At 40.1% G+C, this 23,641-nt stretch overlaps 3 protein-coding genes across 8 annotated transcripts; 1 reads left to right on the top strand and 2 right to left on the bottom strand.

Moving 5' to 3' along the window:
* Positions 1–259: 259 nt before the first annotated feature.
* LOC114822474 (BAG family molecular chaperone regulator 5, mitochondrial-like) lies at positions 260–2,588 on the bottom strand. The gene is made up of 2 exons (XM_029096847.2): positions 2,553–2,588; positions 260–772 (listed from the first exon to the last, which is right to left on the bottom strand). Exons 1-2 carry the CDS (start codon positions 2,586–2,588, stop codon positions 260–262), a joined length of 549 nt encoding a protein of 182 aa, XP_028952680.2.
* On the top strand, positions 2,513–6,584 carry LOC103436081 (formamidopyrimidine-DNA glycosylase). Of its 3 annotated transcripts, XM_029097053.2 has the most exons (11): positions 2,519–2,906; positions 3,033–3,084; positions 3,223–3,280; positions 4,050–4,118; positions 4,216–4,341; positions 4,523–4,573; positions 5,260–5,337; positions 5,445–5,537; positions 5,599–5,701; positions 5,777–5,811; positions 5,957–6,584. In XM_029097053.2, the coding sequence occupies exons 1-11, from the start codon at positions 2,678–2,680 to the stop codon at positions 6,356–6,358; spliced, it is 1,296 nt and encodes a 431-aa protein (XP_028952886.1). In that variant the 5' UTR covers positions 2,519–2,677; the 3' UTR covers positions 6,359–6,584. The 3 variants fall into 3 exon arrangements, with proteins under 3 accessions (XP_008372712.1, XP_028952886.1, XP_008372714.1); XM_008374490.4 differs by lacking the exon at positions 5,445–5,537 and having other exon boundaries at positions 2,513–2,906; XM_008374492.4 differs by lacking the exon at positions 5,599–5,701 and having other exon boundaries at positions 5,445–5,544.
* LOC103436080 (uncharacterized) lies at positions 6,500–16,362 on the bottom strand. Of its 4 annotated transcripts, XM_029097054.2 has the most exons (12): positions 15,950–16,362; positions 15,143–15,218; positions 14,977–15,062; positions 14,565–14,664; positions 14,380–14,456; positions 14,090–14,217; positions 13,633–13,704; positions 13,251–13,321; positions 13,064–13,139; positions 7,155–7,298; positions 6,959–7,064; positions 6,500–6,832 (listed from the first exon to the last, which is right to left on the bottom strand). In XM_029097054.2, exons 1-11 carry the CDS (start codon positions 16,250–16,252, stop codon positions 7,025–7,027), a joined length of 1,173 nt encoding a protein of 390 aa, XP_028952887.1. In that variant the 5' UTR covers positions 16,253–16,362; the 3' UTR covers positions 6,500–6,832; positions 6,959–7,024. The 4 variants fall into 4 exon arrangements, with proteins under 4 accessions (XP_028952887.1, XP_070672808.1, XP_070672810.1 ...); XM_070816707.1 differs by lacking the exons at positions 13,064–13,139; positions 13,251–13,321; XM_070816709.1 differs by lacking the exons at positions 13,064–13,139; positions 13,251–13,321 and having other exon boundaries at positions 13,640–13,704.
* Between the last annotated feature and the right edge of the window lie 7,279 nt (positions 16,363–23,641).

Here is a 23,641-nt window from a genome sequence, read left to right as displayed (position 1 = left end):
CAATGGAATTGAATAGTAGCCCCTCAGGTTTGAGGTCTATTACAACTTCATACAACAACTTTAAAACATTTCACTTTTATACATCAAGTACCATTTTATTTCAAAATAACACATCCGTTAGATTTTCCATCCATTAGTCTGTTAAATGCTGACGTGGCTGCCACATTTGTGCTGATGTGGCTGCCACGTGGCAATTTTTTTTTTTTTTTTTTATAAAAAAACCTAAATCTTCTAAATATTAAAATTAAAAAAAAAAAAACTAGAAAAACCCCATATACTGAGCGCAAAACCTCTCCATCTCTTCCCCTCCTTTGTCCCTGCACGCCTCCTCCTTCATCTCCGCAAGGACGTCGTCCCAGTTCCTCCCAAACCCACCGTCTCTGCCACCCCAGAAGCCATCCATGTCTTCCGATACGATTGCGTCCACGATCTTCTGCAGCCCCACGATCCGACGACTCACCTTTCTCCTCGCTTCCCTCACCGCGGGGTCCGAGTCCAGCTTCAGCAGCAGTTGCATCAGGGACTCGTTCATCCTCAGCTTCTCACGCTCGCTTGTCCTGACGGAATCAACAGTTTCTTGCCGTTGGATCAGGCGCTGGAACTCATCGGCCTCGGAGTGGACGGCTGCGATTGTTTTGAAGTGGGTGCAGATGAGGTGGGCCCGGTAGGCCGATTGAATTTTGATGGCTGCGGTGGATTGCGGTAAGTGCAGGGTGATGGGAATTGGGGCGTTCGAGGACTGGATGGGAATTTCGGTGGTGGCGGGAGGGGTCTGCAACTACGAGAGGGTTTCATCATCTTTGGCTAAGCCCTGGTGAATTTGAGTGAGTGAAAAAGGGTTGGGGGTGTGTAGAGAAGGAAAGAGGGTGGGTGCGGAGGGAGGGAGGGAGGGAGGGTCGCGGGTGGGGTGGGGATGGGGGTGTTCTGGGTTTCTGGTTTTGGGGTGGGGGACGCGGATGGGGTGGGGTGGGGGAGGGGTTATCATTTCTGGGTTGCAGGGAAGAAGATGAAGATGGGGGATATGGGTTTGGGGGTTGCGGGGAGAATAGAGGATTTTGGGAGTTGCAGAAGGGTGGGGGGAAGGAAGGGAGACAAAGGAAGGGTTTTTCTAGTTTTTTTTAAATTTTTTTTTAAATTTTAATATTTAGAAGATTTAGGTTTTTTTTTTTTAAAATTAAATTTTTTTTTTGCCACGTGGCAGCCACATCAGCACAAATGTGGCATCCACATCAGCATTTAACAGACTAATGGATGGAAAATCTAACGGATGTGTTATTTTGAAATAAAATGGTACTGGATGTATAAAAGTGAAATGTTTTAAAGTTGTTGTATGAGGTTGTAATAGACCTCAAACCTGAGGGGCTACTATGTAATTTATCCTAACTTTAAGTATAAAAATGAGATAAAAAAAAACTAACATTATATTTGGATGAATAAATTTAAGATTACTAAGGAATTTTAAAATGACTGAAATTGAATTGACGAGATTTTATTTTCTAGAATTTATGAATTTTCTTATTTTGTTAACCTAAAAGAACAATGGAATTGAATACGAAATTTGTTATTTTTAAGCTCTCAATCATAGAAATTGGGAAATGACACATATTTACATGGAATTTTAACTTGGGAATTGGAGGTCCCAAATTTCAAGTTTTTTTTTCACATGAAAATACTAAATTTCTTTGTTTATGAATCCAAACAAGAGAATTGATGCATATCAATTTACAAATTCTAATTTTTATCGAAATTTCAAGTTTATTTCCCTCATCCAAACTTAGTGTAAGGGTATCAATGTGAGAAATTTTTTATTTTAAAGCTCTCAATCATAGAAATTGGGAAATGACACCTATTTACATGGAATTTAAACTTGGGAATTGGAGGTTCCAAATTCCAAGTTTTTTTTCACACAGAAATTCTAAATTTCTATGTTTATGAATCCAAACAAGAGAATTAATGCATGTCAATTTACAAATTCTGATTTTTATCCAAATTTCAAGTTTATTTCTCTCATCCAAACATAGTGTAAGGGTATCAATGTGAGAATTTCACAATAATGGACAATAGTAAAGTTAGAATTAGTGAGCTAAGATCCTATCACGTCATCGATTAACAGAAAAGTTAACAAAGTGGCAGAAAAATATGAAAATCAGACGAAAAAGTAAGTGCAGTGAAGTGCAATTTTGGCAAAATTTGAGGATAGTAAAGTAGAAATTTGAGCATTCCCTCCCTATCCTAATGGACAATGATTGTCTGCACTCCCATTTCCGATGCCCTTCCGTACCCTCCTGTTTTGTGTAGTCACGGTTAAGTCACGTTAATATTTTATATTATTTTTTTATAGAGATAATAAGACAAAAATGAATAGTAATATAAAATGTTGACGTGGCTTAACCGTGATTACACAAACAGAAAGGCACGAAAGAGCATCGGAAATGGGAGGGAGACAATCCTTGTCCTATCCTAATCGTGATCCACAAAATATCAACCGTTGATCCACAAATCACCATCACACAACCTAAAACCTGCACATCACCCGTTCATCTGGCAGACACCCCTGTACCATCTACAGCAGATCCCACCTTCTCCATTCTCCCCAAAACCCCAAAACACCATTTTCCTGACTCACTCGCTCCACTCTCAACCCTCAACCAAAAAGCACGCGAACAGCAGCGGCGAAATGCCGGAGCTACCGGAGGTGGAGGCGGCTCGGAGGGCCATAGAGGAACACTGCGTAGGGAAGAAGATAACGAAAGCACTCATCGCCGACGACTCCAAAGTCATCGATGGAGTCTCACGCGCCGACTTCGAGGCCTCTCTCTTGGGAAAGACCATCGTCTCCGCCCACCGCAAGGGCAAGAACATGTGGCTCTGCCTCGACTCTCCTCCCTTTCCTTCCTTCCAATTCGGTGCCGTTCAATACCCACTGTCGCCATTTTTGTCACAATTGCTAATTTGCTATTATTATTATTATGACAATGTGCATAGAAATTGATGGATTTGTGGTATTTTGTGGTTGCATGTTTGTGTTTCAGGAATGGCGGGTGCTGTATATATTAAAGGGGTCGCCGTCACGAAATATAAGAGGTAATGGGTTTTGGCCATGGAGTTAAATCAAATTAAAAGACTGTTTTTTTTGGGTAGCATTTGGGGTTAGGATTGACCCCAAATGTAGGGTTCATGTTAAGAATTGAGATGTTTGAATTCCGATTCAATTGGTTGCAGGTCTGCTGTAAAGGACACCGATGAGTGGCCTTCCAAGTATTCCAAGTTCTTTGTTGAAGTAAGAATTGATATTCCAGAGACCCAAATAGCCAACAGTGGTGGTTTATTTTGTTTTCGTATATGTGCTTAATTGGTAATGATTTTATTAAAAGGAGATTTTTAAATGGCTGATGCTGTGGGGGTTCTGTGAGTGTGAGTCGATAAGTGTTTCGAGTTGTTTTTGGTTTTAGCTGGATAGGTAATCAAATGAAAGACAACCAAATGTCTGCATTGCAATATAGCTTTGACACCAGGTTTTTGGTTTCTGAGATACTGGTGAATACTTTGACTAAGACAACAGTCACTGCCAATATCTTCTTTTAGGACCTTTTCAATGCTTAATTATCTCGTATGTGAATGTGGATGAAGCGAAAAAGTGGTAAGGAATTAGCTCATTCACCAAGTAAAAATTGAATGAATGAGAATATCTATGTATTTTATAGTCCGGAAAATAACAACGGTACTTGTGTGACTGAGAGCATTTGGTAAAGGAAATAGTTTATGTGAACCTTCTCGTGTGTTTTCAACTTTTCATGACCAAGTTTCACTTGAAATCGCAATTACTTCATTTGTACAGTAATTTGAGCCCATAAATTTTTTCCTTTCAAGTTCAATTTCTTATCCTACTAAGAAACAAAGTGGGGTTAGTAATGGCTGACACATTTCATTGTACTGATTGTATACGAAGAAACTAGCTTCATGGATTTGCTTGATGTATTTTTCTTTAAATCATAAAAGATGGGTCATTGAGTCTGTATTTCTTTATGACATCCATATACTATGCGCAGTTGGATGATGGTCTGGAGTTCTCTTTCACTGACAAGAGGCGATTTGCTAGAGTCCGCTTGCTGAAAGATGTATATAACAGCCTCCTCTATTCTGTAAAGTTTTCATGTTTTCTCTGCTTTAAGCTTTAAGCTGACGCTTTGATGAACTTACAAAACGTTGATACAGCCAACTTCTGTGCCCCCCATATCTGAACTCGGGCCCGATGCTCTCTTGGAGCCTATGACAGTGAATGAACTTTTTGAATGCTTCAGCAAGAAGAAAATTGCGATTAAGACCCTGTTGCTTGATCAGGTAATTACAGCTTTTATCATTTTTATTGAGCATGTTAAGTTACGATCTTATTTTCCTGGAGTACAAATCAAAGAGTCTACAATTGTATAGTTAAATGGGTCACTATTTATACAATGCTTTATTACGTGTTTTATGGTATATACAATAACTTTTTTCCCCCTGTTGTTTTTACATGTTGCAGAGTGTTATTTCAGGAATTGGCAATTGGGTTGCTGATGAAGTACTCTACCAAGTCGGTCTAGTCTTTATACTTGAACAGTATCATTAATTTTATTCACATTTAATGGAGTTTGGACCTCGTAACATGATGAGATAGGAATATTGGATGCATGACATGCAATACTGAAGAAAAGTACAGTTTCACTGATCTATTTCCTGTATCTGTAGATAAGAGCACATAAGTTATATGGGTTTTTTTATTTCTGGAGAGTAGATATACTGGTGTCCCAGATTTAATAGGGATGTAGGATAACGAATTCTTTTTATGTTCATTTAACATTTGATGCATAAAATTTATGATAAGTTGGCAAATCCAAGCATTTTGTGTTGTCTCGAACAACATGTCCAAATACAACCTAAGATGATTTGATAATATTTAATGATTATAGAAAATTGCAATTTCCAAGAGGGATATTATGTGGTAGGTTAGCCAACCTTCAGAATCTAAAATTAATTCTGGTTGTGACAGAGAGAGGGCATGCAATCCGTTGAGCTCCACTAGGTAGGGTGTATTTGTGCAATCCAATTCTTTGTCATGGGAATTGGAACTATACTCAATTAAATTCATTTTATAGAAGGATCTTCTAACTTATGTCTGGTCCTGATTCTTAAATCTAGAAGCTCTTAGTTATTACTGGTTTTATTTTGTAGGTCTAGATTGGCTGATGGTGGAGTAAATACTTATTTGATTTCTTGCAGGCAAGAATTCATCCGGAGCAAAGTGCTGCCAGCCTGTCGAAAGAAAATTGTGCAGCTTTACACACGAGCATCAAAGAGGTGGGAGATTTAAGTTTTTAATTGAGTCTCTGCTAGTATCATTTACTCTTTTTTCTTTCCTCTTCTGGGAGTTAAATGTGCAAAATATAGAGGATGAATACCTGTAGGTTATTGAATATGCGGTTCAAGTTGATGCCGAGTCTATCCACTTTCCCCGTGAATGGTTGTTTCATTTTCGGTGGGGCAAAAAGCCTGGAAAAGTTAATGGTAAGAAACTGGTGATATATACTGGTCATTTTGACAAAAGAATTTATTGTACAGGTCCTTGAAAAATCCCTTGAAGTTGGAGCAGATAGTAGCCAATTTCCTAGTGATTGGATTTTTCATTCCCGTGAAAAGAAGCCTGGAAAGGCTTTTGTTGATGGTTTGGTTCCTGACCCTTGTGTGATTATTTGTTACAGACTAACATTGGATTAATTGATATTTTCCTGTAATGCAGGGAAGAAAATTGAGTTTATCACGGTTGGTAGCAGGGTATGTCGTTCTAAAGAGTCCTCTTCTATTGTTTTTTTTTGTTTTTTGAAGGAACGTCCTCTTCTATTGTTCTTCTGGCTATTTCGGAGTATTTTCTTTTCAATGGGTTCCAAAAAAATTTTCCTTTCGGCTGTTGTATTTCTAGACTTCAGCATTTGTACCAGAGCTTCAGAAGTTAAGTGGACCGCAAGCTTCCAAAGCAGCAAGTAAACAAGCTAACAAGAAAAAAGGGCGTGGTGATGTTGTTAACGATGATGTTGATGAAGCAGAAAGTGATGAAGAAGCCAATGAAAAAGAAAAATCGAAGAAAGGGAGGAAGCCTAAAGGTCAAGGTAAGAGGGCGTCGGGGAAAAGAAAATCAAAAGAGAGTGATGATGAAGACAAGGACAGTGATGATGATGATGCTGACGACGATGACCATCAGGATGAAGATCAAAAGAAGAAAACAAGAAAAGGTGTCAATAATAAGCAATCCAAGTCACAGAAGACATCAAAGGCAAAGGTGCCGACCAGTCAAAGTGGTAAGAAGCTGAAGAAAGGAAAATAGGTAGCTACTGAGGAGGGATGCGCAGACCAGTTGTTTTTGGATGAACGAAATGTTGGGCGTACGAGTGCGTTCAGTTTCTTTTTTTTTCAACTCTAGTTAGTTGTGGTCATTTTGTCACGAAACCGGTCGATGCTAATCGTGTGGCTGTATTACTGACTTCCGTTATGTATTATATGCTCTACTGTAGTTTTAAAATATACATTCCCGTCTTTCGTTGCACCGCAAAGAGTGGTTTTCCTCTAACGAGGTTCAACTGCGTCACGGTATACAATATGATATATCATACACACAACCAGAAAAAGTGTAAGTATGTACACATGAATGTCCAAGGCAACTCAGCAGGATGTTTTTCGCAGTTTCGTCAAATCCTCTCTCAACTCATGCAGCAGTTTAACTGAAACGAAATCAGACGGGAAGACTTTTAAGCAAATTCTCGTAGAACACAGCCGTTGTTATCGTTCACGACTTCTTCCCCTGCATTTGGAAATTGAAAACGAATCAAACATTCCAACGGCGAAATCATGACTTCAATCCAAGGCAACTAATGAGCTCATTGATGGTACATGTCAGTGATATTTCTAGGGAGAAAGCGTTTCTTACCTTTAAACGATTGACTTGAAAGACGATGCCGGTTTCCAGATTAAACGTGGATTCGAGCATTGAACTTTAGAAGAATACTCGTAGAGCAGTAACAACTCTCTCGGGCCTGTTATATGTTTTTCAATACTCGTTTAAGAAAAATGAAGGCAGAAAAAGCGTTGCAAAGCATGAGAGTTCTATACGAAAAGTCATTTACCAATCTTCCTGTGGCATATGCCCAGCACCTTCTATCAACTTAAGCTGGACCGCGGTAGGGTTTGCTTTCTGAAACTCTTCTGCTGTAAACTGAGGGAGATACTTGTCTGAAATCCCCCATACAACCAGAGTCGGCGTATCCCATCTGAAGTCCAGAAGCCATTATTTAGTCAACCATCAGCCAAAAGTAAAACAAATCATTAGAAACATGAACAGTCTAAATGAATTTAGCTCATGCATTCGATGTCTTGTACAGTTCCAACGACACAATTAGAATGATAAGCCATCTTTTCTTAGCCCGCACACCAACTATAGGGGTATTAAGCTAATGAGTCATACAATGAAGCTTTGGGAGAGAGTCATTGAGCATAGATTGAGGCAAGAGACACGGGTTTCGGACAACCAATTCGGGTTCATGCCAGGGCGCTCAACCATGGAGGCAATCTATCTCTTACGAAGATTGATGGAAAGATATAGAGATGGGAAAAAGGATTTACACATGGTCTTTATAGATTTGGAGAAAGCGTACGATAGGGTCCCAAGAGACATTCTTTGGAGGATTTTAGAGAAGAAAGGAGTACGAGTAGCATATATCCAAGCTATAAAGGATATGTATGAAGGAGCAAAGACTGCCGTAAGAACTCATGAAGGACAAACTGAAAGCTTTCCCATAACTGTAGGATTACATCAAGGCTCATCCTTAAGTCCTTACCTTTTTGCGTTGGTAATGGATGAGTTAACAGGACATATTCAAGATGATATTCCTTGGTGTATGCTTTTCGCAGACGATATAGTGTTGATAGATGAAACTCAGGAAGGGGTAAATGCAAAGCTTAACCTTTGGAAAGAAGTGTTGGAATCTAAAGGTCTTCGCCTAAGCCGATCAAAGACAGAATATATGGAGTGCAAGTTCAGTGCAAATGGAGGCCAAAACGAGTTAGGGGTGAGGATCGGTGATCAAGAAATACCAAAGAGCGATCGTTTTCGTTACCTAGGATCTATCTTGCAAAAGAACGGAGAATTAGATGGAGATCTCAACCATAGAATACAAGCTGGATGGATGAAGTGGAAGAGTGCATCCGGCGTGTTGTGTGACCGCCGTATGCCACTGAAGCTCAAGGGAAAATTTTATAGGACGGCAATAAGGCCGGCGATGCTGTCTGGCACAGAATGTTGGGCGGTGAAGCATCAACACGTACACAAAATGGGTGTAGCGGAGATGAGGATGCTTCGTTGGATGTGTGGGCACACGAGAAAGGATAAGATTAGGAATGAGGATATCCGGGGTAAAGTAGGAGTAGCCGAAATTGAAGGAAAGATGAGAGAAAATCGGTTACGGTGGTTTGGACATGTGCAAAGAAGGCCTACTGACGCTCCGATTAGAAGATGCGACTATGGGACAGAGGTTCAGGGCCGAAGGGGTAGAGGAAGACCTAAGAAAACTTTGGAAGAGACTCTAAGAAAAGACTTAGAGTACTTGGATTTAACGAAGGACATGACACAGGACCGAGCACAATGGCGTTCTAAGATTCATGTAGCCGATCCCACTCAGTGACTTGGATTTTCCAAGTCTCCAACCGAGAAGTTTTCCTCACTCAGGAAATTAAGGGAACACTACCTCAACCTACATGCTCCACTCACAAAGCTCCAACAAAAGAAAATTCAAAGAACTTAGAGAAGAAGGCTTTGGTGTATTTAACACAATACGTTGAAATGAAGGAAAGCTTATTTATTGATATCCCCGATAAGCTACAAATATGTACATATACATGAGTCAAAATAAACAAACAAGAGAGAGCCTTCACAAAGGTTGCTTAGGAGAAGTCGCAGCAGTCGGTAGAGCCCCAGAAAGAGAAGGCACCGGAGGGGGATCATTCGGAGCCTCAGTACTGGACAGAACCCTAGAAGGAGGAGGCATCAGAGGTTGATCATTTGGAGCTTCATTACGCGGTACAGCCCCAGAAGACGAAGGCAATAAATGCCTTTGGAACAAACCCACAAATCTCTGATGATCAAGTAAAACCTGACCATCAGATTCCTTCATCTGGTCCAGCTTCCTCTTCATGTTTGTAGCATAGTCATGTGCGAGACGGTGCAACTGTTTATTCTCATGCTTGAGCCCTCTAATCTCCTGTTTGAGACTCATCACTTCAGCCGCCAATGATTCAACTTGGCGGGTTCGAGCAAATAGGCGTTGGGCCATATTAGACACAGAACCTGCACACTGAACACTGAGAGCCAGAGAATCCTTAACAGCTAACTCATCAGATCGTTTGGAAAGTAGTCTGTTATCTTTGGGAGTGAGAAGGTTCCTGGCCACCACCGCAGCGGTCATATCATTCTTCATAACGGAATCCCCAACGGTAAGAGGACCAGTAGGGGAGACGAAGGATGGGCGCCATATGTTGTCTGGAGAAGGCGGGGCTGCCTCTTCAACAAGGTTCAAGTCAAAACGACGGTCGGAGGGGCCAGACATTTTCAAAGGTGTTGAAGAGAGAAGAGGTCGAACAAATCAAGATCTTAGAAGTGTAAGAATGGAGCTTCTACTGGGGGAGATTCAAGTGTGCTTTGGAACTTAATGCCAGCCCCTATAAAAATCTGCACTCGACGGAGCTTCAGAAATCGAAGAGGCGCCTGCTCAGAAATCGAAGAGGCGTTTGCTTTCTCAAAAGCTGGGCTGCTCAGAGACCACGAGGGTCGATCTCAGAAATCGAAGAGGCGTCTGCTTTCTCAAAAGTTGGGCTGCTCAAAGACCACGAAGGCCGATCTCAGAAATCGAAGAGGCGCTTGCTTTCTCAAAAGTTGGGCTGCTCAGAGACCACGAGGGCCGATCTCAGAAATCGAAGAGGCACCTACTTTTCCAGCCTTGGCAGCACCTGTCACACGCACACTCAGCTTTGCGGAAATTATGGGCATTCTGTCGAAGACTTCTGGTGAAGTAGAAAGCACATGAGTCTTACTGTTCAATCACCCACTTCCCACACGCAATAGTAGCTCATGTGTATCACAGATAACTTTGCCAAAGTTCTCTGCCAAAGTTGAGCACGTGAAGCTTGCAGCTTCCACTACATCGCTCTGACCAAGACGGGTAAAAGAATAGCAAAGAAACAGCACTAACAAAGTTTAGACACATAAATTTTGAAGGTCTAGCTACCCCATATTATTACCCACAAGGGTAAAGGAACAATATCACTGCTGGATAATTGGAAAGTCCCTGTGTGTCAACCTCTGTGCTTCGTGGCAAGGTAGACTAGCAAACATGCCCAACCTTTACTCACATTCGAGAAAACACTCCCAACAAGATTGCTTGCTCCAAAATCGAAGAGGCACCGTCCTCCGAATCTCGAGAGCCAGACTCCCAACATGACTACTTTCTCAAAAATCGAAGAGAGGGTAAAGGAACAGTACCATTGCTGGATAATTGGAAAGTCCCTGTGTGTCAACCTCTGTGCTTCGTGGCAAGGTAGACTAGCAAACATGCCCAACCTTTACTCACATTCGAGAAAACACTCCCAACAAGATTGCTTGCTCCAAAATCGAAGAGGCACCGCCCTCCGAATCTCGAGAGCCAGACTCCCAACATGATTACCTTCTCAAAAATCGAAGAGACACCGCTCTCCGAATCTCGAGAGCCAGACCCCCAGCAGGATTGCTTTCTCAAAAATCGAAGAGACATCGTTCTCCGAATCTCGAGAGCCAGATCCCTGATAGGATTGCTTGTTCGAAAACCGAAGAGGCAACACTTTCCCAACTACAAGAGCCGGATCTCCTTGGATAAAGCTGTCTGTAATCTTCACACGCAACATCAGCTTTCCACATACCACAGACCACTTTTTCAAAGTGCTCTGACAGGGTAAAGGAATAGCATTACTACTTGTTGTTAAGGAGACTCCTATATATGTCAACCTCCATCCCCAACGGACAGACAGACCTGCAAAAATGCTCAACCCTTCCTCATATATGAGAGGGCACTCTCAACGAAGCCTTTCGAAATATTCAGCTTTCTTTCCCCCCGATAATACCTCTGCAAACAAGTTATACTAGAGCAAGAATATCTCATATCATCAGGGTTAAAAGCAAGAGTATCCCATATCATGCTTTTTCCCTGTCTTTTCCTTTGGCCTTGTTCTTACCTGCAAGACAAGGAGAAAGAGAGCAATCAGTCAGCACTTGGAATCAAGCTTCCAGCCAGGAACTGACTGCCTGGAACTTACTTACCTGGCATTGCTCTCGAGTACTCATCTTCAACATCTTATGCTTCCAGGGAAGATACCGCATCTGCCTGAGGAACAGATAGGGCAAGTGAGAAGGATACAAGGAAGCATGTGGAGACAAGCGTAACAGCACACGTGCCGATACATCCATTACTCTGTCAAAGCAAAAGTATCCCATATCAGTAGGGTCGAACGTACTCTAGATTTGATGGACTTGTTTTGACCCTCAAATTCTTCAGTCGGCCTTATACTCTGGAGGAAACCAGAAAACCCTCCAGCTCAGTTCAAGAATAAGCCTGTGGAAAGTTACTTCTTCAAAAGCAAAAGTATCCCATATCATCTCTTCTCATTTTTCTTCTCTTTATCCTTCATGCTGCCTGCAAGATAGGGAGAATGTGAACAATCAGCCGGAGCTCTGATTGCTTACCTTGTCTGTCACCTCTTTCAGCAAATCCCCTAGCTCGGCAACTTGAGGGACTCCTACTACATGGTTTGTATCGCGCTTGACCAAGCCTGAAACTACAAGTAAGCTTCAAGTGAAATTGATACATTACCTTGTGCATCTCCACCAGTTAAAGATACCACCCCTGGATGGAGGAAGAGTACTTCCAGAGAAGATGCCACATCTACCTGTGAGACAGATAAGGCAAGTCAAGACGATACCACATTCCGATACTTAGAAGTTTCGTGATTACGAGATCATTCTCCCACAATATTTCCTAATGTCATTTGTACTAAATCATTCACCTGTACTCACTAAAGGAAAGCTTGAACCTATGTACTTGTGTAAACCCTTCACAATTAATGAGAACTCCTCTATTCCGTGGACGTAGCCAATCTGGGTGAACCACGTACATCTTGTGTTTGCTTTCCTATCTATATCCATTTATATACTTATCCACACTAATGATCGGAGCAATCTAGCGAAGATCACAAAAAGCGACCGTTTTCGCTACCTAGGATATATCGTGCAAGAGAACGGAGAATTAGAGAGATCTCAACCATAGAATAGAAGTTGGATAGATGAAGTGTAAGAGTGCATCCGGCGGGTTGTGTAACCGTCGTAGGCCACTGAAGCTCAAGGGAAAATTTTATAGGACGGCAATAAGGCCAGCGATGTTGTATGGCACAGAATGTTGGGCGGTGAAGCATCAACACGTACACAAAATGGGTGTGGCGGAGACGAGGATGCTTCGTGGGATGTGTGGGCACACAAGAAATGATAAGATTGGAAATGAGGATATTCGAGGTAAAGTAGGAGTGGCCGAAATTGAAGGAAAGATGAGAGAGAATCGGTTCCGGTGATTTGGACATGTGCAAAGAAGGCCTACTGATGCTCCGGTTCGAAGATGTGACTACGGGACAGAGGTTCAGGGCCAAAGGGGTAGAGGAAGACCTAGGAAAACTTTGGAAGAGACTCTAAGAAAAGACTTAGAGTACTTGGTTCTAACGGAGGACATGACACAAAACCGAGCGCAATGACGTTCTAGGATTCATATAGCCGACCCCACTTAGTGGGAAAAGGCTTTGTTGTTGTTGTTGTTGTTGTTGACAAGCAGATGGATGCATAAGAAGTGCAAATTTTTAAGTATAGTGTCAGCCTTTTTCACTATTTTTTTTTGTTCCTTCCTCAAAGGCAAAAGACTGTAAACCAGAACCAACAAAAAATCGAAAAGATAACGCTGTAATGATATACCTTCCAGATGCAAACCCAGATGATATTTGGCTTAATATACCATTGAAATTGGCTTTCCTTGTAGTTTCAAGTAATGCTGGAACATCGATAAAACTTAGTTTAAGTGGTTAAGATAATATACTACTGCTGATTTCTACAAAATGTTAGCATTGAACAATAGGTCCTTTAGAAGAATTAAATTACAAACCAAATCCAGGTCCACTGCTTGAAAGATATGGTAACCGATACACATCAGCCTTTTCGAGCTTCAACACGTAACTGTTGAAAGAAGACACTTTTGTCAGAGCTACGCCTATGTCAACGGTGGTTTCTTCATATTTGTTGTAGAAAAAGTTTCAATACAGCTATTGCAATGTTGATATGTTGAAGGCGAATGCGCGATACGCATTTTTTAGTACGTTACATGCCTTTTGCATTAGCTATGCTTCAGATAAAGTTTTTCTAGACCATGTAAAATATGCAAAGGTTAAAGCTTATGTCTGACATCTCAATCCATTTAACACTCCCTAACACCAAGTACTAGCAAGATAACGAGAAAGATAAGTGATTGCGGAGAACTAGATACGTACGCGCTACCTGCTTCAATGAAGCGCTCGGCCATAACTGCATTCTGGCATGTAAATTCTCCTAAAAAAGGGAATCTGAAGAGAATCAAAAGAAAATAGGAGTGAAAATACAGAAACATTGATCATTCAATGAAACTTCGAAATTAACTGTCATATGTCAGATAAGCTCGAGAATAGAAAATGTGCAAATGTTCAATCTGAGCCTTCATTGTAATGCAATAAATAATAGAACTTTTTAACTATTCAGGTTTTCTAGTTGATGGCCCTAGCGTTTGGTTAAGCATGCCCTTCTCTTGAGAGATTTATATACAGAAAATCATATGATTAACTTGAATTTGAGGAGAATGTAGGAACTATAACCAGTTTGAGCTTGATGGAAGAAGCAGTTGTACAGTACAAAAATCTTCTTGAGTGGAAAACCCGACATCTTATACTATATTTTCAAGTAAGAATATCAAACCTTAATTGCTTAAACAGTCCAGGAACGGGAGATGAAACTGTCAGTGGGGTGTTTAGAATTGCAAGCTTTGATATTTTGCTTGGGTTCTTTAATGCCCATGTCAATCCATATGAACCTACAAGAAATCCCTTCGAGGAGAGGACGAAAGCATGTGAGACACATAATTTAATTGCAAAATAAACTATAGGATTGATCCAACTATAGCTTGACTAGACTAAAATCTTTTGAACCAAGAATATCTTTCATCACGAACACCGCCCAAATAGCTTGTCTTCTACAAGTGTTCAAACCTGAACGACTAGATAGAATGGAGATTTGACGCGGAGCTTATCCAGTAATTTGTCAAATTCCTTGTGGAACTCCTCTTCTGCAGTGGAACGCTTGATCTTAAACCAAAAGAAAAGCAATGTCTTTTCCCCCAAAAAACAAAAGAACAAGCGTATGAGATGATAAATCATCTATTATAAGAATGCACCTTTATAATCAAAGTCATCATATCCAGCCTGTGGTTTGTCACTGAAACCAAATCCTAGCCAATCTGGTGCTAAGCAGTGGAAGCCGAAGTCTTCTGACAGCTACTTAAGATTAAGGTAACGATTATCAAATTTAGCAGCAGTCAGTTGACATCGAAGGCACAATAAGGATTCAAATTACATGACCATGAGATTCAAGTTAACGTATTTCAAGATCGATATATCAGAGCATGTAGGTGGTCTGAAGATTACCAAGGATTAACAACTCTGTAGTTTCATGTACTAAGCATGTAACTGTATTTGAAAAGTGATATCCCTGAGCATCGTAATTGCTTAGCTTTTTGTCCTAAGCTTTTACGATAAGCAAAAAACAGCAGTGAATAACATCCAAACCAAAACAAAATTCAGCTAGACCTGTGACATGACATTTCTGTAGCTGTAAGACTGCGTGGGAGCACCGTGAAGAAAGACAACTGTTCCACGTTCGCTCTCAGCTGATCCTGCAAAGTAAAAAAATCTTGTAAAGTTACAAAGAGCAGAAAGAGAATTTTAACTAATGTCACAACTGAAATATTTTTACCAGTTTCTCTCACAAACCATACATACTCCCCCGCTCTGAAGTATTTACCATATTCCTTCCCCTTGTCTTCTATCCTCTAGATTCAAAAACAAGAAATTAAATGTCTCAACGATGATATAATAACAACATTAAGAAAAATTTAGAGTACACTTCAAGATGAGTAGAAAATTTAAGGACTCCACAGTCACAATGAAATTGCAATTGCATACTCATTCATGGTGCATTAATGATCAATCAAAATCCAATTTTGAGCTTTCAACTTTCGATCAAACTACGAATGAATCCAAAATAAACATTTCCTCAACTACAGTCTACATTTGCAGACCTTGTGTAGTTCCTTGATAAAGTGCAGAAGATTAATAGCATCTATTTTAACCAATTCTAACCAATTCTTCATGTGATTAAACGAGGAAATCGATATCCATGTTTTATAGATCATCATGCAAACACTTGCATCTGTAGCTTGTGAAGGAAGTTGTTCCACTCCAAAAACCAAATGGCAATAGGCGGAGTAGCACATCTCCTCGTAAGCAAATGCAAGGTCACTAAACTTTCTGATGTCGGACAACATTCCAACATCCTCACAGTACAATTGTCCCAAAATGACACTATTTTAATTGAAACACACTTGATGAATTGACAATATAACAAAGTAAACTCATCAAAATCCACCAAGAAAGCACAAAAGGAATAACGGAAGGACCAATGTAGGGAAATGAACTACAGAAACCAGAATAAAGTAAATAATAACAAGGAATTCAAGACTTGGAAACTGAAAACAGTGAATTAAGTAAGAGCAGAGCTTACATAAAGCATTTGGCCAACATTGCCAGACTCTGCAGGGCTCTCACTGATCTGAATGGCGCTACGGCTTGACGGGTTATCGGTGACAAAGCCAAAGGGGTTGAAAGCCGCTGAGTCTGAGTCTGAGTCTTTCTCTGTGTCCTTGGTTTTTTCTTGGTCTGCAGCACTGGCTGTGACTCTTGCTCTTCTCCTACTGCTCGTAAAAAGGCGGATGTGGGATTTGGGTTTAGGAGAATTGGGTACGGCGGAGAGAGGAGAAGAAGAGGGTGGGAGGTTGAAGGGCAGAGAGAGCAGAGCCGAAGCCATTCTCTGTGGTTGTTGTGGCTGTTGGAGCTTGGAAGTTGAGAACCAACGGTTTTGAATCAATAGATTAATACATTAGACACCACTTTTGTCTTTTGCCACGTTTGACTATACACTCATCTTCATTTTTGGTGAGTGGTGACCAATATTTTGCTATTTTGGTGATTCTTTCTTGAATAAATGCTAACAAACACTCTCAAAAGTGAAACTTTTTATGGACTCTCTATCACTACATAACTTGACGTCAATTCTCGTGCCAAAACATTAGGTGGCAAAGAATCTATGGAGAGTCTCACTTTCGAGAAAATCTCCTTAGCATTTCTTCATTTCTTGAGTGGATTGGAGCATAGGTCATGAATCATTATTAATTTGTATATGAATTTCATAAGATGTGAAATACTCGTGTTTTATGTTAATTTATTGAGAATTTTGTGTGTTAGATTTTGATGGAAGTAATCATGAACTTGACGTGAAAGACAATGCACCATATTTTGTCAAATTCAAGGTCTAAAATATCGATGATATCGGAAATATTGGTAGTCCAAAAACACAGAAATTTCGATAGAAATATCAGGATATTATCGATATCGATAAAAATTGAATAAAAACCACGGAAATTGTAAGAAAAAATTGGAAATTTTTATTGAAACTTTGCAGGATGTTTATTTAGTCAATTATCTATTAGTTTATCACAAAAAATTAGAAGTAAATGCATTGCATGATGGATTTAACTGATTTAAGTTGATTATATAGCGAGCTGACAAACATTATGAGTGTAGAAAATATGTAGTAATTAATGAAAGAAGTTTAAACACACCATAATCATTTATTTATAATGAATTAGTACAATATTTTACACTTTATACATTGCATGGTAAGATACATGAGTGACTTAGTACCACATAGAGTTCCTATCAAGGTCTAAAATATCGATGATATCGGAAATATCGGTAGTCCAAAAACATGGAAATTTCGATGAAAATATCGGGATAATATCGATATTTTAGACTATGGTCAAATTCATATACTTAAAATAAATATTTAATTCATGAACCAAAACTACAATATAGTTCAAACCAATGCTTCAATGTTCTCTTTTTTCTCAAACACGTTTGTAATATGCAATAGGGTGACGTTGTGGCAGTTTCTCAAACTAATCACATACACATATGAAAAAGTTAAAATGTGTTATTATAATGACCAAAATTTATCAGCCAAAGAGGGGACGTGTTAATTTTAATCACCTTTAGTTGATCTTATTTATCAATAGTGTTTGTACCATACTTAGGGCCTCCTTATTTAGACATCGTATAAATACTCGGGGGACTCAAGTGTAATTATGTAATAAATGAAGGGGCAAATATGTAATAACTTAGGAGCCTTTATTCTATAAAAGGACTTCTCACTCTCCTCATTAAGGGAGGTCAAGTTTTAGGTCATGGGAAGAGAGCACACAGAAAATAGGTTAGAGAGCACACTGTCTCTAGCCTTCTTGCATATTCACCATTCAGAGTGAAACAATATCAACATCAGTGTGGACATAGCCCAAACATTGGGGAACCACGATACATCTTGTGTTCTTTACTTTCTTGCAGATTCACGGTTGGATTTACGTTGTTCCAAGATCCCTCCGGTTTTGTGCATCAACATTTAGCCGTCTGTGGGAAACAGCACGAAAAGCTATATCGATTCTCTCTCAATTTTTCATCATCACCGTGAAACCTCACCACAATATCCACCGTGAATCACAGTCGGCCAAGATTACTCTGGGCTTGAAGCCTAAAGGCTTCACACATCTCAGCCCATCGCACGGGGCGATAAGACTCTAAGCCTACGAAGGCTACTTGTTTCCAGGCCTGCATCTTTGCAGATAGGGGGGCCGGGAACTTTCCTGGGTCTAATTCTTTTTACAGAAATACTGCCCAATTGCCTCGTCCAGTGGTGTCCCTAGCCCGGAACGACTCGCTCTCGAGCGTCTTCTCCTGCGAGAGGAGCACCGTCGAATCGCCTATGATTCCCCTGCATCGCGACATTAAGGACAAGAATGTCCGGTGGGTCTTCCTTGGCTGCCCCGGCGTCGGAAAAACAACCTACGCTTCCCACATCTGCCACCTCCTCAACGTCCCTCACATCGCTACCGGCGATCTCGTCTGTGACGAGCTGGCTGCCTCCGGCCCCACCGTCTTTTTCCCAAATCTCTATCACCAGAAGTCACCACTCTACAAGACTCACCAGATACTTTGTTTCACTGATCTCTGCATTCCTCTCTCTAATCTCCCTTTATTGCGCGAGTATGGATCCTGTAAAGCAAGAGCATTCTGTTCTTTGAAGCTCAAAGGTTTGGGTTTTTCTTCCCCACAACCAGAGAGTCACGTGGAGATCCAATTCTGGCTTGTATAAGGGCAATGCCAATGAGGTTGATCTGGTGGGAGGGTATTATGATGCATATGGACAATATCAACAATAACCTAGTTATGCGCAATACTAGCAACACCCTAGTATTGGGCAATACCAGTAAAGCCCCCGCATTGGACAATGTCAGACAAATTCAGATGCTTTTCAAAATACGATAGTGGATTCTCACATGGGAAGCGAGTCAAAATCTGAAGGGCAATTGATTGAGGCTTTGAAAAATAGCCCGTCTAGTTCTAGTTTTGAAGAGTTGGATCGTTTTTGCAAGGAAGGGAGAGTTAAGGAGGCTGTGGAAATCTTGGGACTGCTAGAGAAGCAGCATGTTCATGTGGATTTGCATCTCTATTTACAGTTAATGCAGGCATGCGGTGAGGCTAAGGTTCCACAAGAAGCAAAAATTGTTCATGATAGTTGCAATAGTTTCGTTGGAGGCAGCATGGTCGACATGCTGGAACCACAACTACTGCTTGCCTCTCCCACAAATTAAGAAGAGAAGAAGGTGCAGCCATATTAGAGATAAAACACAGAGATGACTGCTCCGGAACTGAAAAGGTTGTGGACTGGAACAAGAAGACCAGACCGACAGTAGAGAGGAAGAAGATAAGCTTTCTTAATAACAATCCTATTATTATTTCTCTTGTCTGCCATCCGCCAACTAACCTTTACAACCAATAAGCGGAAGAGGAAAAGCAACAATGAAGATGCCCACACTTTCATCATGCATGTTCCTATTTTCTGAGAAAATAAAAGCAAAAGTAGAAAAAAAGGGAAAAAGAAGGAAAGAAGAATATCTTATCCTCATCTCTCCTAATCTGCCTTTGCAAAAACAAGGAAATGGCATTATTCCCTTGTCTGTCATCCGCCAAAAGAAAGAAAAATAAAGAGAAAGGAAAAGGTAAAACATTCAGTAGGCGCAATATGCACATGGAAAAAGATCTGCAACAACCCAGTATGCAGTAGGTGCAGTACGCACCAACGATCTGCAACTGTCGAAGCTTTTGTGTCGAAACCTTTGTTTTGAATGATATGATTTACTTTTCTTATCTTTTAGAGATATCTGTATAACCCCAACAAAGGGTAATCATAAATAAAGAAAGAATGCAACATGCCAAAAAAAAAAAAAAATAGTGGGCCCAAAATAGCACAAACCAGGTGATCAAAAGTACGTCCAGTACTCCAAAATTATTCGACAGCCTGCCGTTATTATCACCAACCAGGTGATCCAAAGTACGTTCAATACTCCAAAATTATACAGTAGCCTGCCACTATTATCACTAACCAGGTGATCAAAAGTACGTCAAGTACTCTAAAATTATTCGGTAGCCTGTCACTATTATCACCAACCAGGTGATCAAAAGTACGTCCAGTACTCCAAAATTATACATAAGCACCACTCATGTCAATTATACATAAACATTCATGAGCATCACTCATGTCAATCATACATAAACATTTATGACCATCACTTATGTCAACATTCATGAGCATCACTCATGTCAACATCCATGAGCATCACTCATGTCAATCAACATAAACATTCATGAGCATCACTCATGTCAATCAGCTTCGAAAGCTTCATTTACAGAGCTCCAGCTTCGAGAGCTCCAACTTCAAAAGCTTCATTTACAAAAGCTTCACCTACAAAGCTTCGGTGCAGGGTATACAAAGACCGCCTTGGAACAACCGCCACTTCGGCCCATACATGGATTCAATTTGAAGTTTCCAACCAACAAACTCTATTGACTGAAGACTTGTGGGACTATACTATGTACCATATATTGGGCTTCCGCAACCAAGCCTCATGAAAAATATTTGGGGGACTTAGCCCATTATTTATGTACTGATGAGTGAACCCTTATTCTATAAAAGGAACTCCCTCACCTTCATTAGAGAGCACCCATCATTCATGTATTGAGGAGCGAACCTTAATTTTATAAAAGGGACTCCCTCACCATTATTAAAGAGAATCGCCGTCTGCTAAGCGACCACCTTGCCGTGAGCATCACTCCTAAGCCATCATTTATGTATTGAGGAGCGAGCCTTTATTCTATAAAAGGGACTCCCTCACCATCATTAGAGAGCATCACCGCCTGCTGAGCAACCACCTCGCCACGAGCATCAACTCTAGCCCATCATTCATGTATTGAGGAGCGATCCCTTATTCTATAAAAGGAACTCCTTCACCTTCAATGCCACAAGCCGAGCCAACCAAGGCAACATAAGCTACGAACCGAGCAGCCTAGCAACATGTGTTACTTCTATTTGAGCATCATTTCAGATTAAGCACCGCCTCATATCGAGTATCAGTTCTAGACGACATCTAGTTACTTCGGCCCACACATGGACTGAATTTCAAGTTTACAGCCAAAAGACTCTCTTGACTGAAGACTTGGGGGACTACTGTTTGTACCTACTTAGGGCTTCCATATTTAGATCTCGTATAAATATTCGAGGGACTCAAGTGTAATTATGTAATAAATGAAGGGGCAAATATGTAATAAGTGAGGAGCCCTTATTCTATAAAAGAACTCCTCACTCTCCTGATTAAGGGAGGTCAAGTTTTAGGCCATGGGAAGATAGCACATAGAAAATAGGCTAGAAAGCACACTGCCTCTAGCCTTCTTGTATATTCACCATTCAGAGTGAAACAATATCAACATCAGTGTGGACGTAGCCCAAACATTGGGGTGAACCTTGATACATCTTGTGTTCTTTACTTTTTTATAGATTCACGGTCGGATTTACGTTGTTCCAAGATCCCTCCGGTTTTGTGCATCAACAAATAGTATCCGATGTTATGCAAACTTATAAAACGATACTATGCAAATATATGAACAATAAGTAAACACACTACACACAAGTATAAAGAATTTAACGAGGTTTGATGAACTTTGCATACTCCTTGTATGATCATTGTTGAGAAATCACTAGCACTATGGAAAATAACAAAGGAAAACTAATGAAAATGGCTTGAAAACTTTGAGTTTTAACGATAAGGACAAAATAAAAGGTAAAGTGAATAGTATCAGGATTGACTTTTTAGTGTAAAATATAGTTTTTCATTAAAGTGAACAGTACCGAAAGCTTTTTGTTAAAGTTCTCAAATAACGACTCATTACAAGAACTTATTGAAAACCCATGGTAAACCTTGTAGCCCTGCTTTAGATCTCTCTATCACTCTTGACTCTCTACTCTTGTATTCTCTCTCATGTGAATAAATAGCCCCAACAAGCCTATTTATAGCACATAGACAGATGGTTACATGCCTCATAAATCCTTTTAGTATAGAAAAAATTTAACTTATTTTCTAATCCTAAACTGATTGGGCTTACAAAGAATATTTTATTTTCCTACTCCTCCCTCATCAGAGTTGGTGGGCTCTAATGACTTCACCCATCAAGGGGTAGGGAGGCGGGGATTTAGCTCAATAGGGAAAGATTAGGACGATCCAACATGATCATTAATGGTAGGCCTGTTAAAAGGGCTGGGACTCGATTGGCTGGTCTGAGCCCAACCATGTATTTTGGGTTGCGGGATGGCCCGACCAGTTTTAGGGTCGAGCTTTATCCAACCCGATTTTAAATGGGTAGGGCCTAGACCTTGCATTTTAGGCTATGGGCCGGCTGTTAACACTGTTCTTAGGCCTGGCTTGATATGTCCAGGTGTAATTTATTAAACTTTTTTTACAAATAATTAACATTTTGTTAATACGTATATATTTTATTAATGCATCAATATTTTTATACTAAGGGAAGGAGGAGTTCAGCAAATAAATACTCGTATAATTTAGTTGACTATATTAACCAAACAAATACCTTAGTTCAGATGATAATTAAAAACTAATTAAAATAAAAGATTTTAGGTTCAATTCTCAACAACATTATTTTTATTTTATTTTTTAGTATATCGATATTTTTACACTAAGGGAAGGGGGAATTCGGCTAAGCCATACCATGGGCAACATAATTTGGTATTGAATTCGCTATCCACGAGATTCAAACCTAAAACCTCTCACTTCCAAGTGAAAATGAATACCACCAGACCGTAGTATTGAGTGATAACAACATTACTATTTTTATAGTTAAATGTAAATGATTAAAGGGCGAAAAATTGGGTCGGGCTGGGCAGCCCGCTCATAGGCCTGAATTTCCAAGCCCATGGGTTGAGTAGGACCTTACATATTTGACATAAAGTTGGCCCAATGTATTTAATTCCTGGGGCCCAAAAATTTAAGGTCGGGTAGCGCTTAAGCCTTGATCTCTTAGGATCGGGTCAACCCGACTTGAACTAATTTACAAGCGTGACTAATGGGATAAGTCACATCTTCATAAGTCAAAAGTTACTGGCTAAATTTGAAAGATAATATGGAGTTGAAACAACTACTCATGGAACGACATATGTGACTTAATGAACCATCCTCAAGTTCATACTTGCTACTCTATAAAGGCATATTCACTACCCATTGGTAGGTAACTGTTTCTTGTTGGAAATGTTGGTGATTCGGATACTTCTCCTATAACAAATCACATATAATTAATATTAGTATATTATAATTTTATCACCATAATTTATTAAATAAAATAAACCAAATAAGATAAAATACTTATCTTTTGTAGGTTGAGGCATTTAGTCACTGTCCTTAAGGGTAGATTTCACCCCTTTAAGATAATGTCTCGGTGTAGAAGGTTATGATGCCCTACCCTCCAGGATGCAACAACCTATGATCCTTGTAAGCGTAGACTCGCAATACATGGATCAAGTGAACAACTCGATTCTTTCCCTTGGCATATAAGAGGTGGAAATTATAATAGCATTTGAGAGAATACATGAAATTAAGAGAAGAAAGGATGATGTCGACTAGTGGAATTTGTAGGAAAGAAAGAATTTGAAGTTCAATGGCCAAAATATATTCAAGGGAAAAAAAATAGAATATATATATATATATATGTGTGTGTGTGTGTGTGTGCGCGCGCGCGCGCG

This window comes from Malus domestica, chromosome 17 (genome assembly GCF_042453785.1).
Source record: "Malus domestica chromosome 17, GDT2T_hap1".
Taxonomy (NCBI): domain Eukaryota; kingdom Viridiplantae; phylum Streptophyta; class Magnoliopsida; order Rosales; family Rosaceae; genus Malus; species Malus domestica.
The sequence above is the reverse complement of the archived record's forward strand: the minus strand, read 5'-3'. Positions and strand labels throughout refer to the sequence as shown.

Excerpts from the sequence above, each read along its gene's own strand:
- LOC114822474 (XM_029096847.2), bottom strand. The coding sequence starts at position 2,588 with ATGGAGAAGGTGGGATCTGCTGTAGATGGTACAGGG. Across the intron at positions 773-2,552 it reads CTGCTGTAGATGGTACAGGG|ACCCCTCCCGCCACCACCGA; the intron begins GTGTCTGCCAGA and ends TCGTAGTTGCAG.
- LOC103436081 (XM_029097053.2), top strand. The coding sequence starts at position 2,678 with ATGCCGGAGCTACCGGAGGTGGAGGCGGCTCGGAGGGCCATAGAGGAA. Across the intron at positions 4,119-4,215 it reads GAGTCCGCTTGCTGAAAGAT|CCAACTTCTGTGCCCCCCAT; the intron begins GTATATAACAGC and ends ACGTTGATACAG. Across the intron at positions 5,538-5,598 it reads GGGGCAAAAAGCCTGGAAAA|GTCCTTGAAAAATCCCTTGA; the intron begins GTTAATGGTAAG and ends TTTATTGTACAG.
- LOC103436080 (XM_029097054.2), bottom strand. The coding sequence starts at position 16,252 with ATGGCTTCGGCTCTGCTCTCTCTGCCCTTCAACCTCCCACCCTCTTCT. Across the intron at positions 14,218-14,379 it reads CATTCTATCTAGTCGTTCAG|GGATTTCTTGTAGGTTCATA; the intron begins GTTTGAACACTT and ends CTCTCCTCGAAG. Across the intron at positions 13,322-13,632 it reads TTCATTGAAGCAGGTAGCGC|TTACGTGTTGAAGCTCGAAA; the intron begins GTACGTATCTAG and ends TTCTTTCAACAG.